Source organism: Lissotriton helveticus, chromosome 2_1 (assembly GCF_964261635.1).
Source record: "Lissotriton helveticus chromosome 2_1, aLisHel1.1, whole genome shotgun sequence".
NCBI lineage: Eukaryota > Metazoa > Chordata > Amphibia > Caudata > Salamandridae > Lissotriton > Lissotriton helveticus.
The window spans coordinates 1367166374-1367183399 of record NC_136059.1 but is presented as its reverse complement, the minus strand read 5'-3'; the positions used below and the strand labels follow the sequence as shown (position 1 = coordinate 1367183399).

Here is a 17026-nt window from a genome sequence, read left to right as displayed (position 1 = left end):
CGAGGGCTTCATCAGGTGGACCGCGGTTTTATATACCTCCGCATCGGCCAGGGTTCGGGCGGGTCCGTTAATCTCCTCGGAGTACCCAGTAGAAAGGGGTACGAGACAGGGCTGTTCGTTATCCCCACTTCTCTTCGCGCTAGCGGTGGAGCCCCTCGCATTGCTACTCCGTTCGGGGGCGCATTACAGTGGGTTCTGGACACCTTCGGGCCCGCACCACGTTTCGTTATATGCCGACGACCTGTTGCTCTTCCTTGAGGACCCAGTCGAGGCCTTACATGGAGCTGAGACGGCGCTCACGGCGTTTGGGGTGGTCTCGGGCCTACGAGTGAATTGGGCCAAGACATGCCTTTTCCCGGTTCGCAGAGGCACCCCTAATCCGGTCCTCAATAGAGAGCTTAGATGGGAACCTGACTGCTTCAGGTACCTGGGAGTGTACATCTATCATGATCCATCTGACCTCCTAGACGGAAACATTACCAGATGCAGTCGAGCTTTACGGGGGAATATGGACTTCTGGGCTACGCTACCGCTCTCGTTGGCGGGGTGGGTCGCTCTCCTCAAAATGGTGGCTCTTCCTCGGCTGCTGTACTATTTCCGGGCGCTACCGGTTTGGATCCCGCCAGCCACTTTTAGGCTCCTCCGGTCGATGATAGTCGGCTTCCTCTGGGGCTCGGGCCGCCGTAGAGTGGCCCTTAAGACCCTGATGAGGCCGAAAGCCGAGGGGGGACTCGCGGTGCCGGATCTTGAGAAATACTATCTGGCGGCGCAGCTCCAGACCCTCACCCAGGAGATTGCCAGGGAATTCCGTGGCCCGGAGGACAGGAGGGGTTTGGGGATAGCCAGGCATGTCCTATCCTTCATAGCTCTACGCCAACGCTTGACCTTGCAGGATCTGACGTTGGAGGAAAAGACCCTTCGCCTATGTTGGAACCGGGCTCACGCCCGGGGACAATTGCGAATACCGTATGCGCCTGAAATACCGTTGGGGATGTTGACGGCCTTGCCCCATGGCGGCGATTGGTCGCGTTTGGCGGACTGGGAAGACGCGGGGTTGCAGTTGGTGGGGGATCTTTATGAGGCTGGGGTACTTTTGCCCTTTCAGGAGCTCATTGACCGCTTCGGGATTCCCCACGGCGACTTCCTGTTGCATTCGGCCCTGGTCCGTGCGATCCAGGCACATTGGAAAGGCGGACGGGAGGAACCTCCTACGTCTCCGGTGTGCCAATACGTCATGATGTCTGCGGGCACGGTGAAGGCGGTCACCTGCCTCTACGGTAGGTTGATCAATGAAGGGCTGGCCCCCCTTACGACCCTGAAGGCCCGGTGGGAGGCAGACATAGGCAAGGAAATCCCGGAAGCGACCTGGTCTCAGCTCGTACGACGGGCCTGGAAGGGGACGCGCCACGCCCGTTTTCAGTTGGTCCACTATTACATACTCCATCGGGCATATCTGACCCCGGCGAAAATCCAACAGTACTTCGCCACGGGCTCAGCAACCTGCCCCAGATGCCCGGCGCCGGAGGCGGACCTCCTACATATGTTGTGGGCCTGCCCGGGTTTGTCCTCCTACTGGGTGGAAGTGGAGAGGACCCTGACGGAGGTGACGGGGAGACCACTATCGGTCGATGCGGCGGTGGGTCTCTTGCATTGGTTTCCACATACCCCCAAAAACAAAATTTCCAGTAAATTTATTGATTTAGGGCTTTTATTGGCCAAACGAGAGGTGACCAGGAACTGGAAGGCACGTGCTGGTCCGACTGGGAGCAGATGGCATAACGAACTCTTGAAGTGGGCGGCGGGGGAAAGCACGTTGAGATACCAACTGGCTGGGAGACAGCGTAACGAAAAAGCACAGGAGGCAGCGCTAGAATGGGAGACGCTAGTGCAGGCCCTCAGAGACTATTGCGCCCCTGGCGATTCTGATGGTGAGATTGCAGCGAGCCCTGAGTCCCGATAGGCGATTGCGTTTTCTGTTTCTGATACGCTCATCTTGGGTCTCTCACGAATCCCTTTGCGGCTGCTACCATACACTGATGGCGGGGGTGGGTTAGGGAGGGAATTTTCCCTTTTTTTGTACTGTAGTGTTTTATGGGTGGGACTTTCTTTTGGATTTTGGGGCTTGTTTAGAAAAGCAGATGACGGACAGTGGATCATCCGGACCAGCCTTGCTCTCCTGCTGAGCTCCCGCTGGATTTTGTCGCCCAGCCTTTGGACTGTGGGCTGAATGATTATATATGAAAATGTGCTGCGGGGGGTGAGCGGGATGCGGTTAGTTGATTTCAGTGGAATGTTGGTGATGGTCATATCTGTAACAGTTTGCTGATTCCTGCAATAAAAATATATTTCAAAAAAAAAAAAAAAATGAGTGCAGGATGAGTAGTGTGCTTGTGTGACTGCAGGGTGAGGTACAGGGTGAACAGCGCAAGTGCATTGTGAGTGCAGAGTGAGCACTGTGAGTGCAGAGTGAGCAGGTGAATGGTGTGACTGCATGGTGATCAGTGTGAGTGCATTGTGATCGCTATGAGTGCAGGGTGAGCGTGAAAGTGAAGGACGTAAATGAGGAGTGAGTTGTCTGAACGCAGGGTGCATTCCCAGACACTTGAAGTAAGGGTTTAAGATCTAAGATAAACTATTGCTATTATGCATTAATCGGGGATCGAGGGTGGAGGAAATAAATAATATGCTGATCCTGCAACAAACTTCCAGTCCTATGGTTAGGGTTGCCAGCAGATTATTTTGATGGCCCAGTTGGTACAAAAATAAGCAGTCACCTAAAGCTGCATTTTAAGCACTTATATGTGCATACTTCGGACAGCAAATATAAATAGAAAGCACTTTTAATTGTGTTCTAGGACTGCCTCAATGATCACTGACTGATAATTAAAGAGAACAAAGACAGAAAAGTCACATAATGAATGAATACATACTTTTTTATTTATAAATCTATTTAGTGTCAAGAGGAGGCAGGCTCTTTCAACAACACACGCAGGCATTTTACTTTTGGCAAACCTACTTTATATTCCTTTTCTTGAAATGCATTCTCACACTACAGCAGTAAATGTAAAATACAAACGTAAGGAATAGACAGAGTGGGACCCAGGGGGTACTGCAATCAGGAAAAAACACTAAGCCTCTGTAACCAGTTTACAAAGGCATGTAAATATGTTAATGGTCTTTAAAGACCTGTGAAAAACTCCAGACACTGCCCAGATAAGGCCCCAGCGGCTCGAGTTGCACTGCAGCACAGGACGGGGGAAGAGGTGGGTTGAAGACCCTGGGTTTGAGCAGAGTTGTGACTGGGAATGCGCGACCCCCTTTGCATTGCTCCACTGCCCCCCTGGGGGTCGCGCCCCACAGTTTGAAAACCCCTACCCTAGATCAACACCTTAGTGTAAGGGGTAACCTTCAAGTCCACCCAAACCCCCAGAAACACCCTTGGTGCAGATATAGGCAAGGAGACTCCTTTGGCCCACTCCAGAGACGACGTCATCCCCGCCCAAAAAGGGCGAGGTTTCAAGCATTCCGGCATTTGATTATTGTCACAGTTTGAGGGTGTGATGGATTTGTTTTGGTTCGTTTTTGCGTTAGTGTTGCAAGGGGGCATCCATTGCGTAAATTGGAATAGTGTGGACTCAAAGACTTTTTTGGTATGGGGTGTGGTAATGGGAGTTATTTGTGAAGTTGGGGCAGCACTTTGGATAAAAAGGTATGGGTTGGATAAACGCACCAGTAAGGAGAAGAATAATAAGGCATGTCGAAATCCCAGGGAGGGGGGGCACGGTTGAGAGGTTTTTTGAAGTTGCCGTGGGTGCTAGTCATCATTTTTTTTAAAACAATGCTGTAAACACAAGGGGAATTCCTCCTGAAAAGCGCAATTTAGACGAACTGAGATTAAGTTGTATGGGAATGGCAGTATATTGTACATGTTAACAAGAGATAATAATTAGTAATGCTGATCTTTTTCACATTAACAGTTACCCCTGAAGAAGGGCTAATAACAGCCCGAAATGCATTGGGTGTATAGACTGCTTTGGATGAAGAATGCTTAAACAGTACATGCTGGAGGAAAAGGCCTGAATTGGCATATCTTCAGCACTTGAAGCTAAAGGAAACAGCCTGTAAAGGTGCAAGTGGCTGATGTTAACTACGTTGAAATTTTGAGATGAATTTAAATAATGTTTGAATATTTGGATTACAAGTATGGATATTGAGTATCTTCATAGAGTATATTCGCTGTGCGACCGGGATTGGAGCGAACAATGTGCTCCATACATGTTTGACTTATTCCAACTCCACCATGCCAGAGTAAATCTATAGAGCTATGCAGAATTGATTCAGGACCAACGAAAACTCCGATATAATCCACAGTTTTAAAAAAAACATAATAAAACCTACACTAATTTGTGTCATCTACCTTTCAGCCAGCAGCAGCAATTTCAGACTGGTAAAGTGAAGGATTAGATATGGTATACAGGAATAAAGTACCCCCTGCTCTATATTATGAGCATAATGCAATTCACAGAGGAGTTCTGTGTCTACATAGAAGAATAAGGCCAAAGGCAGAGTACCTTTATATAGTCCTGGAACTCCAAGGTGCCTTGCAATCAGGGGCGTAGCTTCAGGGGGTGTTTGGGGTGTTTCACTCCTCCTGATAAATGCATTTTCTGATAAATACTTGGGTACTGGAGTTTTCAGTAGAGTATGGTGAGGTGTCTGTCGGATTTCATCACGACTTTTAACATATACACAGACAAAAACACACACATTCTCTCCCTTTCTCGGTTTTCAAAGTCTTCCCCAAAAAATGTTTCCACAAATTATTGTGATTTCTATCACTTCGTACTTCTATCAATCCACATTCATCCGCCTTTTCACTGTCCCTTAAGCACCTCTCTGCGTCCTGTTTGTGGTATGATGTATTTTAAGATTGTACTGTGGAAAATATGAAACTCTCCCCACCCAATCTTACTGCCCAGGTTACGCCCTTGCTTGCATTATCTCAATAATGTACAGCAGGGAATACTTTAGTCTTTATAATACATGGCAAACCCGTCACTCTGTCCACAAAATGCTTAAATCATTGGTGTGTTGCTCTTTCCTGTGAAAGAGATAGGATGTTTGTAAACATGAAGTATACATTTCGAATCTTTTGTGCAAAATTGAACTTACCAAAAAGCATTTAGATATTGGTTGCAAAAAGATTACAGAATCAGTTTAATACAAGCCAGATTAAAAAAATTATGCAGCACAGAATGTGCGAAAACATGCAGAGAGATTTTTATCTTTCCTATAATTACCTAAAGCCTCGAAAATAAGCATGTTGTCTTAAATATTAATTTGGGCTTATCACTGTTCATCTAGAAAAATAGCAGAAAAAAGAAAGCCATGTCTCTTTTTTGTTTTTGAAAATGCAGCTTTAATTATGCTCTGTGTTTCCCCTTGACTGCCGGTTCTGGCATCAGGCATTGTGATGTCAGAACTCAACTGCAAAAGGTTATTGCAGTTGAGCGGCTATGTCATTTCTTTTCTTTCCTAGGTGTGCCACAAGTCGCCTGCAATAAGGAAATTAGCAACAGGGTGATACAAAGCATTTTTGTCCAGCATCATTCCTTTGCTAGTACACTGTGTGAGCCATATTCCCACTCAAGTTCTGTGTTAGAACTCTGTGGGCTAGAAATACATGTTAGTTTATATACAAATGGCTACCCCTAGTGTGTGAATAGTGTGCCTTTTCTTAAAATGCCTAAGCATTGAGCTCTCAGCTCACAACCAAAAAACATTTTACCATTGTGCTGATGTGTCCAATGACTACAAGCTTGCTTTAATTGGTAATGCTCATGTTAGATCCTGCATTCTTGGCGTGGTTTCCCTGGACTTTTTGCCTTCTGACCTCCTGTTTTGCTGGTTAAATTGTTGCTGGCTTTAGGAGCTTGAGCACTTTACCACTGATAACCAGTGCTAAAGTGCATATGCTCTGTACATAAAACATGGCAACACTGGCTTATCCAAAATTGGAATATTTAATTTACTTATAAGTTCCTAGTAAAGTGCACTATACGTGTCCAGGGTGTATAAATTAAATGCTACTGGTGGGCTTTGTTGGCCCTAAGTTGGCAGGGTAGGCCCAGATGTAGGTCCCTTGCTCACTTTGCCACTGCATTCAAGCTAGCCTGGCTGATGAGGGATGTTACCCTGAAACCGGTCCCAGGATTCTTGTTTCCAGTCCAGGGAAGGCCTGGCTTGGCAGTTCGAGCTGGACTGTTCCCATGAGGGCCAGGGTAAAGACTGATTTGCATATGTTTGGGTCAGAACTGGGGTGGCGAAGTGAGCTAAAGAATGATGATGGATTCAACCCAGATCTGTGACTGGCGGTGAGTGTCTGAAAAGTTTCGGCGTTCCAGACATCATCTCCTTGTGTTTACTTTGTTTGCCCTAAGTTGGCAGAGTATGCCCAGACGTGGGTCCCTTGCTGTTGGATGCAAGCTAGCCTGGCTGATGTGGCGTGTTACCCCACAACTGGTCCCAGGATGCTTGTTTCTGGTCCAGGGAAGACCTGGCCAGGCAGTTCTGGCTTTACTGTTCCCAAGATTGACAGGATCAAGACTGATTTGCATATGGCTGGGTCTGAACTGGGGTGGCAAAGTGAACTAAATAATGATGATGGATTCAACCTAGATCTGTGACTGGGGGTGCCATCGCCTCCTTGTGTTTGCACTTGTGGACCTGCAGCACTGATTGTGCCACTCACGCAGGAACTCCTTAAACATGCCCCAGGCCTTCTACTGGAGAGCCTGTGTGTGCAGCTTTAAACTGCCATTTCGACCTGGCCAGTTAACCTACGTCAGGCCCAAACCCTCGATTTTATTACATATAATCCACACATAAGGTAGGGCCTACGCAGCCCTATGGGAAGGGTGCAGTGTATTTGAAAGGTAGGACATGTGCTTTTAAGTTTTACATGTCCTGGCAGGGAAAAACTGCTACATTTGTTTTTCACTACTGCAAGGCTTATCTCTTCCATAGGTTAACATTGGGGTGCCTTAAAACATCTTTTACGTGTAAATTCCAATTGGGAGAAGATAGAGATTTGGAGTATGGTGTCTCTGGACTCAAAATTTAAAATCACAACTCATGGTGAAGTTGGATTTTGAACTGCAAGTCTGAAAATACCACTTTTAGAAAGTTGGGATTTTCTTACTTAAATCATTCTATGCCTCTGCCTATCTCTGAATACGAGTTTTGGTTGGGTTTCAGCTAGGCTGTGTGCATTCCCTCTAGACAGTCACACACAAAGGGAGTTTGGGTGTGACATTTGCATTCTGATGGCCCATCACTAGGCTGATGGGTCTTCCTGAGGTAGATTGGGAGGGAGGACCTGACACTTGCACCTGAATAGGGCTGTGCCTGTCCCCACACAAAGAGCTACATATCCCCCTGTAGTGAGTTTGGAGCCAGGGCAGGTAAGTCAGGGAACTTGAGATCTTCAAAGGCCTCTATGAAGTCTCCCTCACATCAACAACACAACTTGGGTATAAGTACTAGACCCCTGACTCCACCACATCATAACTTTGCTGGCACCAAGCTGTAGGAGAGATTGCCACTCTGCTAACTGCTTTGCTGTGTTGGGCTGCTGATTGCTGTGCTGCAGGAGGGACTGCCATTTTGCTACCTGCTTTGCTTGGTTGGCCTACTGCCTACTGCTTATTGCCTGGGAGAGAGAAGGACTGGGCCTGCTCTCTTCATCATTGCACCCAGATTCTCTAAGGGCTTGCTGACTCCTCCTGTTCTTAAAGTCTCAGGGCCACTCAAAAGAACCAAAAAACCAATTGCCTAATATCCAGAAGTCCCACACCGAATGTGATTAGGCTGGTGAGTCTTGTCTCAATTATGTTTTTCCACTTGGGGTGAACTCCTTTTTATGTTAGCCTATGGAGCTAGAAGCACTGCAATGGGGACAAATGGCTTTGACTGTTTTTGCCTCAACAGGGCATATAAAACATTTTTTATAATGTCCCTGCTTTTTATAACAAGGATCCCTGCCCTACCTAAAAGGTTGTTTAAGACTTTTGAAGTACTTTTAATTCCAAAGTCGAATTTTGGCACACTTTTATTTTAGAACCACAACAGTTGTTAATGCCTTCGGTGCTCATGACAGCTCCCGGCCGTCTTGAGTCACAGTAGGCGTGTGCTCATGACGCCTGGGAGCTGGCAGAACGTTGCAGCTCCGCCCATGCACGATTCATTCCCCGCCTGTGCGGCAAATTAATCAGTGAGCGGAGTTCTGATGGCTCCCGGCCGTCATGAGCCCACGCCCACCGTGATTTATGACGGCCGGGAGGGGTGCACCCCTAGCCCTGCCCGCACCGCGGCAAAATTAACATTGCAGCGAATTGGTTAAATGATGTCTTGGAAGGTATCTTCCACTAGATCAGTGAGCATGCCCCACCAGGAAGGCGAGAATTGCTAATAAATATACAGCCTATCCTCTGTGCAGGACATAAAATGCAGGAGCTGCAGTCCTCAAAGGGAACATGGGTACAGCAATTGTACAATGGAGCTGTAAACTCACTGTAGAGCAGCACAGACCACTACAGCTTGACAGAGGGGAACAGAACACTTGGGTCCTAATGTGGGAAACAGTAGTAAAATATAATCCTACAAGTATATTGCAACATGTTTCCTCTTTAAGTATCATCCCCACTGGTCACTTTGTCAGAGGAATTACCTGAACTTGCAGAGAATCCTCGTGTAAAAGATGTAATTAATGCTTTCTAAACTAGACTATTAAGGCCTAATTTCGAGTTTGCCCGGTGGTATTTTGCTGTCTTTTGTGACCGATTTTTGTCCTTCTACAAACCGGAATTATATATCGTTAACCAACTAACTGATGAACGTTTGTACACCCAAGAGGCATAATAAGACATCAAAACAACCAATCGGGATACAAGCTTCGACCCGACAGGATTGCCCCGTATTTGAGGGATATGTTCAAGGAATCCCGCGATGGTGGGTTTCTCCCCCGCGATCAACGTCTGGCCACTATAGTTGTTATACATAAGGAGGGAAAGCCTCGGAACAAATGTGCGTCATACCGGCCGATTTCATTGTTAAATGCCGAGCCGAAGATTTTGGCTAAGGTATTGGCTAATAGATAAGCATGAGCGCAAAATCCGCTACGCTCGCGGATTTCGCGAATTTTCGGTAAATCCGCGATCCGCGAACTCTCGCGAATTTACCGAAAATTCGCAATCCGCGAGCGACGGATTCCGAGGCCAAAAGTTCAAGCCTTCCTGGCCTGTTGTTGTTACTAATTTACGATGGCGCCGGCAAGCTGCCAGCGCCATCGTAAAATAGTTACTAAATTAGCTTCAACAGGAAGCACTAATAGATAAAATCAAGCAGGCGCTCGTGCATCTGCTTTATTTTATCTATTCGAGCTTCCTGTTGAAGCTAATTTAGTAACTATTTTAGGATGGCGCTGGCAGCTTGCCGGCGCCATCGTAAAATAGTTAACAGGCCAGGCAGCTGTGCCCTCTTCCCAAATATACCATTGAAAATCGGCTGTGATGCTGGACAGAGGCCTTTGCATCCTTGACTGTCACGAGCGCAATCCTCGTGCAGTTCCTGTGGCCAGGAGCTTTTATAGCTCACTCAAGGGACCCCTGCGCCCTTCGGCGCTATTGCATAGTAACACACACCTGGTCGCTGTAGACAACTCTCTGGCACTTTAGGCAGCTGTAGTGTAATAAAAGCACCATACATTTACCCAACGAGGTAGCACTTACTGATTATCCAGTAGAAAGTACTCCAGTTGAGTAGAGGTATGGCACAAAACGGTGGCGTCTTCTTGAATAAATATGAAGGGCAGGGTTCATTCTGGCACGATGGTCCTGGCACAAAAATTAAACCTCAACCGGAAGCACTTACAGATATCAATTAATCATGTGCCCTAGTTGAAGCTTAAATTCAGTGACTCATTCATCGGCCCAAAAAACAATCGTGAGCGTTGTCAAGGCTGGGCAGCTGTGCCCTCTTCCCAAATATACCATCGAAAATCAGCTGTGATGCTGGACAGAGGCCTTTGCATCCTTGACTTTCACGAGCGCAATCCTCGTGCTGTTCCTGTGACCAGGAGCTTCTGTATCTTCTTAATCCGCTGCTCTGATCGGTCTCTGACCTTATACACACAAGAGGCATGTGCACTCGCATGGAAGCCCCGCCCCAAATCCGCAAATCCGCAAATCCGCAAATCCGCAAATACGTGGATTTTGCGGATCCACGATCCGTGAATACGCAAATCCGTGAATCGTGGATCCGCAAAATCCGCCCATGCTTACTAATAGACTAATCAAGGTTATTAGTGATCTAGTACATCCGGATCAATCCGGTTTTATCCCGCACCGGAATACTGCATTGAATCTTCGGCGGTTGCATAGTGTTATCGCTAGGGCCGGGACGCTGCGTGAATCGGCCATTTTGGCGTCTCTTGACGCCACTATGGCGTTTGATACTGTGGAATGGCCGTACTTGTGGGCGGTTTTGGCCAAGTTCGGCTTCGGCTCTGAATTTATCAGTTGGGTGCGACTTCTTTACGCTGACTCCCTCGCTCAGGTTGCGGTTAATGGCCGCGTTTCTGGAACATTTGCTCTAGGGCGTGGGACTCGGCAGGGTTGTCCGCTTTCTCCCCTCCTGTTTGCATTGGCGCTTGAACCCCTGGCTGCATGGATCCGTTGGGAACCGTCCATGAGAGGGATCTACTGGTCCCCGGAACATGAGGATCGTATTTCCCTATACGCGGATGACATCCTATTGTATCTTACTTCCCCCAGATAATCCCTGATAGTGTTGTGTGACGTTTTGGTCTCTTTTGGTAAGAATTCTGGTTTGATCATCAATTGGGCGAAATCCTCCCTTTATGTACTCAGTGGTGATGCGCCGGTTTTGCCGCGTGGTTGTCCTATTACGATCGCACAACAGGGGTTCAAATATCTAGGTATTTTTATTTCAATGGACCCTTTGATCCGATATGAGAAAAACCTCCTCCCTCCTTTGGCGCGGTTGAGACGAGATGTGGCTGGGTGGCGAAAGCTCCCGCTCTCTCTGCTTGGGCGTGCGGCCCTTTTTAAGATGATGTCCCTCCCTCGTTTTTTGTACGCCTTGCAAAATACTCTAGATTTGGTTCCTGGTAGCTACTTCCGTATGGTTGAGGGTCTGCAGAGGGAGTTGCTGTGGGATGGTAGGCCCCGAATTGCTCTTGCCAAACTGACACTCCCCTGGTACGATGGGGGTATGCTCTTCCTGATATTAAACGGTACTATTGGGCATCGCAGTTGGGAGCTATCAACCATGGTACATATTATCCCGGGCCTCACCCGGGTTTCGCTATGGACAGGTGGCTGCTCCCCGGAGGTGATTACAATAGGGCATTATATTCCAAATCGTTAGTGGGATCTCTGACGGGGCCGACGTGTACGGCTGTGCGTGTCTGGCAGGTTGCCACTTGTGCATTGGGATGGAAGGATCGTTTGACCCTGGCTACCCCGCTGTTTGGATCGGATCAGCTCGGCAAACTGTAGAATACGAAGGGATTTGATAGGTGGGACCTCATTGGTATCTCCAAGGTGGTGGGGGACCTCTGGGCGAAGGGACAGGTGAAGTCCTTTATGGCCCTACAGGCCGAGTTCAACCTGGGTGGAACGGAGTTCTTCCGCTATGCTCAGATTCGACATGCACTTGATTCGGTCTTTCCTAGAGGGACGGAGATACCTGAATCTGCCCCGCTGGAGGATCGTGTGCTGGATGGGTATATATCGGATAGTACCATCTCTCTGGTATATAAAAAAATGATTAATCATAGAGCAGACCTTCTCTCCCAGTTGCGGGATCAGTGGACCCGTGATGGCCTTGAACTTGATGATGAGGACTGGCAGTCAGTGATCTCCTCCCCGAAGGAGGTGGCGATACCAGCTCGCCTTAGATTAGTACAACTTAAAATACTGCACAGAGTATACGTCACGGGCCCTCGTTTGGTACAGATGGGTTTTTCGGAGGAGGGTCTGTGTAGGCGGGGGTGTGGCCAGCTGGCCACTTTTCTGCACATCATCTTGGAGTGTGATCACATCATTGACTACTGGCGCGGGATTCACGGGGTACTCCATGATGTAACGGGGATCGCCCTTTTACCTGAAGCCAGGCGTTGTATTTTAAATGTTTGGGAGCCCAACGATCACAATGTAGCCCAAACTCAGTGGGTGACCTTGGGAACAATGATTGCCAAACGCAATATTGCGCAACTGTGGGGATCCCAACGGCCTCCTACTATTGAGTGTTGGATGAATGATATGGATTGGTGTATGTTTAGGGAAAAGACTGTGTATGTAGCTCGGGGTCGCCCCCGGAAGTGGCAGAAGATCTGGGCTCCCTGGAATCGTTATAGAGGGGATATATGTATACCACCTGAAACAGTGATACTTGATCTCCCGCATTCCCCCTGATCCTCACGGTATATGATGTCTAAATGCTTCCCTCTGTCTTCTTCCTCTCGTCCCCCCCACCCTTTCTTTATTATATTTGAGTGAAATTATGCTTGTTTCGAGGATCCGCCATTGCACAGTCTATTTGCTTGATGTAACTATGTGACACATTGTTGTTTTCTTTGTTAATTTTCAATAAAAAGAAATATAAAAAAAAAAACAATCGGAAATCAAACCTTCAGCAAAACTTCCGCCAGAGGTGGTGAAACTTTCCTCAACAAATATGGGCACTAGAAATGTACTCTAAACTAGGAGCACATTGCCAGTGCCAACAGATCTAGTCTCCCTAACATGCTGAGGGTTCTAGTATGATTCCCCAGAATGATTGAGACGCTGCACTTACCTTTATGTTAAAGTTCACCACACTTTCCACGCCAGACAGAATTACCAAGAGTAATTACTCTTGATTTAGATTTCCAGTATTTCTATTCAACACTTTTTTTGCTGTTTAACCATGCACACTAAGGGCCCGAGGCTGGTCTGGCGATTTCCAAGGTAACCCCAATTTTTTTAGTTAAAACCCAAAATGCAAATCTACTGCGACACCTTGGAATTACCAACGCCAAATGTACTGATGCTTCTGAGCATGGGAATACAGCAGTGGTATTTGTGAGTAACAGAACAAGGAGCTCATTCGCCTTGACCGGACAGCGTCAAAGTACAATAAAGAAGTAGTGGACCTCATTTATGAGGCTGTGCGTCACTTTTACGCTGCCGGTGCGTCACTTTATGTGACGCACTAGTGGCATAAAAAATGCGCCTTGTTGCGCCATATTTACAAAGTGACACATCTAGGTAAGTGACACATCTAGATAGATGCGTCACTTTGTAAACCCCTGCGCCACATTATACCTGCGCGAGGTATAATGTATGCAAGGGGGGCGTATTGACGCAAGAAAGGGTCATGGAAGTGACTCAGTGAAATCTATAAGATTTCACTGCGCCATTTCTTGGCCGCTAATGCGTCAAAATCTTACGTCTGCTTCATGGCAGGCGTAAGACTGACGCAGGCACTGACAACATGGGACTTGCCCATGTGAAAGTACACATTGCTGGAGTTGCGTCACTTTTGTGACACACTCCAGCAATGCGTCACTTTTGTGCCTACAGATACGTCAGAAATACTGACGTATCTGTAACTCCTTGCGACATGATGCGTCATATTATAAATATGACACATCAATCATGTCGCAAGGAGTGCACACTTTGAAGTGACGCATCGCTGCTTTCACGCAGCGATGCGTCATTTCTCATAAATGAGTCCCAGTGTGTTTGCAGAATCCCAGTCAGTGACAGTATTGTAGAACTGGTGATGAACTTCACCTTTGGATTAAATCTGTTTAGAGCACTCATCTGTTGGCAGGGGTTGCACAGATCATCCCATGGCCCTCCCGCCATGCGGCTACCAGAGAGCAGGCCTGCTCCCAGTGCACAGTACAAAAGATAAGCTATGACGGTCCACACATTTTACCCCAAAAGCAGGTGAGTTACCCAATAAATAGCTTAGTAAAAAAGCTTTGGAAAAGGAGGACCTGCCCATCACACGCCCACGACAGGGTTTTGAGAAGTAGGGTACCTTGACATCCTGGAGGTAAACTTTCATCATGCTCACTTTCTCCGACTCAGAGGTCAGCTCTATCCGGGTGATGCTTGCAAATTCCGCCAGCGTTGACATGATGTTGAGTTTGTTGTTAACAATCTGACTGATTCCGTACTTGGCTCCGACCAACAGGCTGACATGTGACTCCCGGTCCTGTAACTGTTTAAGACACAAACAATGATAAAATAGCAACAACAAGGTAATGCATTATTGATAAAATGCCTGCGAATGTAGGCATTCATTGAATAGACTTTGATCAGTTCTCAGTCGGTACTCATTTATATGAGAATTTATATTCAAGAAACAACGTAATTCTCTACTTGCATGCAAGCATTTGACACCCGACCCCCATATACAAGAAATATGAGTGCAATCCCGAATTAATCTCATCTCACCCGTGTTTACCCATATGAACCGCAGTAATGCCATCATGTTAATATCACTTTAACAGGACACATTCTGTTGACACAAAGCGCTCTGAAGATGGAGTAAGACATCATACTAATACATTTAGCGAACCACGGGGCATATTAACAAGGCGGCACTATAAAATTATTGCCGCTTTTGTGGCTGGTTTCGGCCGAAAAGCAGCAACAATTTTATCGCCTTATCAGCAAAGAGACGATATTGCGTGTCTTGCTGACTTCGCGCCCGTTTCCAGCACGCCTAACTTTGCATCGCTAATGAGATGCAAAGTAGGTGTTGCTGTGAAACCAACCAGGGAAAATATCGTGAAGGCTGCTTCGCGATATTAACAAGGAAGGGTAGCGATTATTTAAATCGCCTTAAGTATGCCTTAACGCTGGAATTTAACGTCTGTTAAATTCCTGACTAAGGCATACTTAACATGGGGAGTGGATTATGTGGCTAAGACCACATGCCCTATCATCTAGGATATCGCCGTTTTCCACCATGGAAAACGGCGATATCCACACTATCTCTGGAATTTTTATCGCCTTGGCGATGCACGTTGTTGATAAAGCGCTAACCGGGCGATAAATTCCAGAGGTAGCCGGTGATAAATATGCAAGCGCTAAGCGCGCTTTGCGATATTTATCGCCGGCCCTTGTTAATATACCCCTTAATCAGATGTAAACATAAGTATTTAATATAATGTATGTTGGAACCTAGGTAGTTTGTGTCTAGATATGTTATGGTGTTATGTTATTTTTTTATGGTATATTACATTCTGCAATGTTATGACCTGTTATTAGCATCTGAATAGAGCACTTCTGTATGGCATCATCACACTTTCAGGGTCTGGGCAAACCTTCCAGAAGGTGCTAGAATCCATAACTGAAAGGGGTCGTGGTGGCCTAGAGTCATTGTGTGAGGTCAGTAAAGACTGCCTTGTTCTATATATTGCTTTGTGTTGGTTCATAATGGTTTAAAGGGAAGAGTGAGGAACATGCATCTAATCATGCGCGGGCTCGCTGTGGTGTATAGGGAGCACAGGCAGATGTGCTGCGGTACTTTGTTGCTTGTGTCTTCCCATTGGACGAATGATCCTCCTTTGCTTTGTGTGGAGATTTAGAGCTGATGGGTGGAATATTTTTATAAATTATACAACTACTTGGTCGTATTAGATGTGTGTGATTATTGGATGGCTTTATAGCATGTTATGTTGCGTATGTGAAGTCTGGTTATTTCAATTACACGGTGTGCTGTTGTGGAGGCAACACTTAGTCCACTATCTGGTTTTGTGCTGGCATTGTTAGTGTGGTGTATTGTCTGCTTAACATTTCTAACTGACTTTGTGTGATATAGGTGTGTGAGAAAAGGAAAATGCTGGTGATGCATAGTGCTTTACCATCTATATCACCTTGGTACCTGTGTGCGCATGAAAGTGTTACTACAAAATGCAATTCATCAACCTATGAATGGAAATCTACACTTCCACCCCTGCTAGCTTTTCTTTGGGGAGATCCCCACAAATGTGAGTTTGCAACCAAGTAGCAAATGTGGGAGGGACCAGGGGAGTGACTGGAAGAGGGGCATACTGTTTAGTAATAGGGAGGGGTTTAGCGTCCGCTAATGAGGGGGTTAATGAGGGTTAGTGAGGGGTTTAGAGGGATACGTGCTCCCAACCACAAAAGAGTAGGTTCATTTCTGTTCACAAACTGTACTTCTACTTCTATAGTTACTACAGCCAAAAAGGACCCAAAACAATAGTAAATGTACTTCGGGTCAGAGCTGGAGTAACTCCAGCACCACACTTGGCCAAACACTGGTACGGCAACGCCCTCTCATAGAAAGTAATTGAGGTAGGGACTACCCCCATAGGAAATAAGGTTAAGTCAAAGATTTATTTTTATGCTAGTTAAAAATATAAATACATTTAATATTAAAAATAATTTCTAAAAATAAATCAGATTTATACTTTTTTTTAAATGTTAACAACCTTTTTTGAATTAAAAATAATTTGTATTTAAATATAATTCAATATTTTTTTATCAATGTAATACATTACTTTGAATACATTATTAATAAATATATTTAAAAAATCTTTAAGTGGTATCTCTTTTAATTGAAACTTCCGAAACATAATTTTAATTTATTATATTATATAATACCTATTTTTTTTATTTTGTTCTACATTTTTTTTAAATATATAAAGTTAATTTACATTATTAAAATTATAATGATTGTTTAAAAATTTAATAAACGTTTTTAGTATTCCCCATACTTTACCATACGGAAATCTATAATAGGCTGTTTATACAATGTTTAATGTTTTCAAATTGCCTATGTTGTGAACTTTTGTTGTGCTTATATTTATCTCTGACAGCTCTATTGCTCCTCTACACATTCTTATCCAATGAGTAACGCCAATAGCTGGGTGTTTGAGATACTTGTTCATTTTAACAGCTCAGCAAGGTCACAGGCTATA

At 45.9% G+C, this 17026-nt stretch overlaps 1 protein-coding gene across 2 annotated transcripts in view; it reads right to left on the bottom strand.

Annotated features, from left to right (window-relative positions):
* FRMPD1 (FERM and PDZ domain containing 1) overlaps positions 1 to 17026 on the bottom strand; it is a 1188014-nt gene that overhangs the window by 140941 nt on the left and 1030047 nt on the right. For both annotated transcript variants that reach the window (XM_078676303.1, XM_078676304.1), the window contains exon 13: positions 14113 to 14295. In XM_078676303.1, the coding sequence (XP_078532429.1) occupies positions 14113 to 14295 (183 nt within the window). The remainder of the gene's footprint in view (positions 1 to 14112; positions 14296 to 17026) is intronic.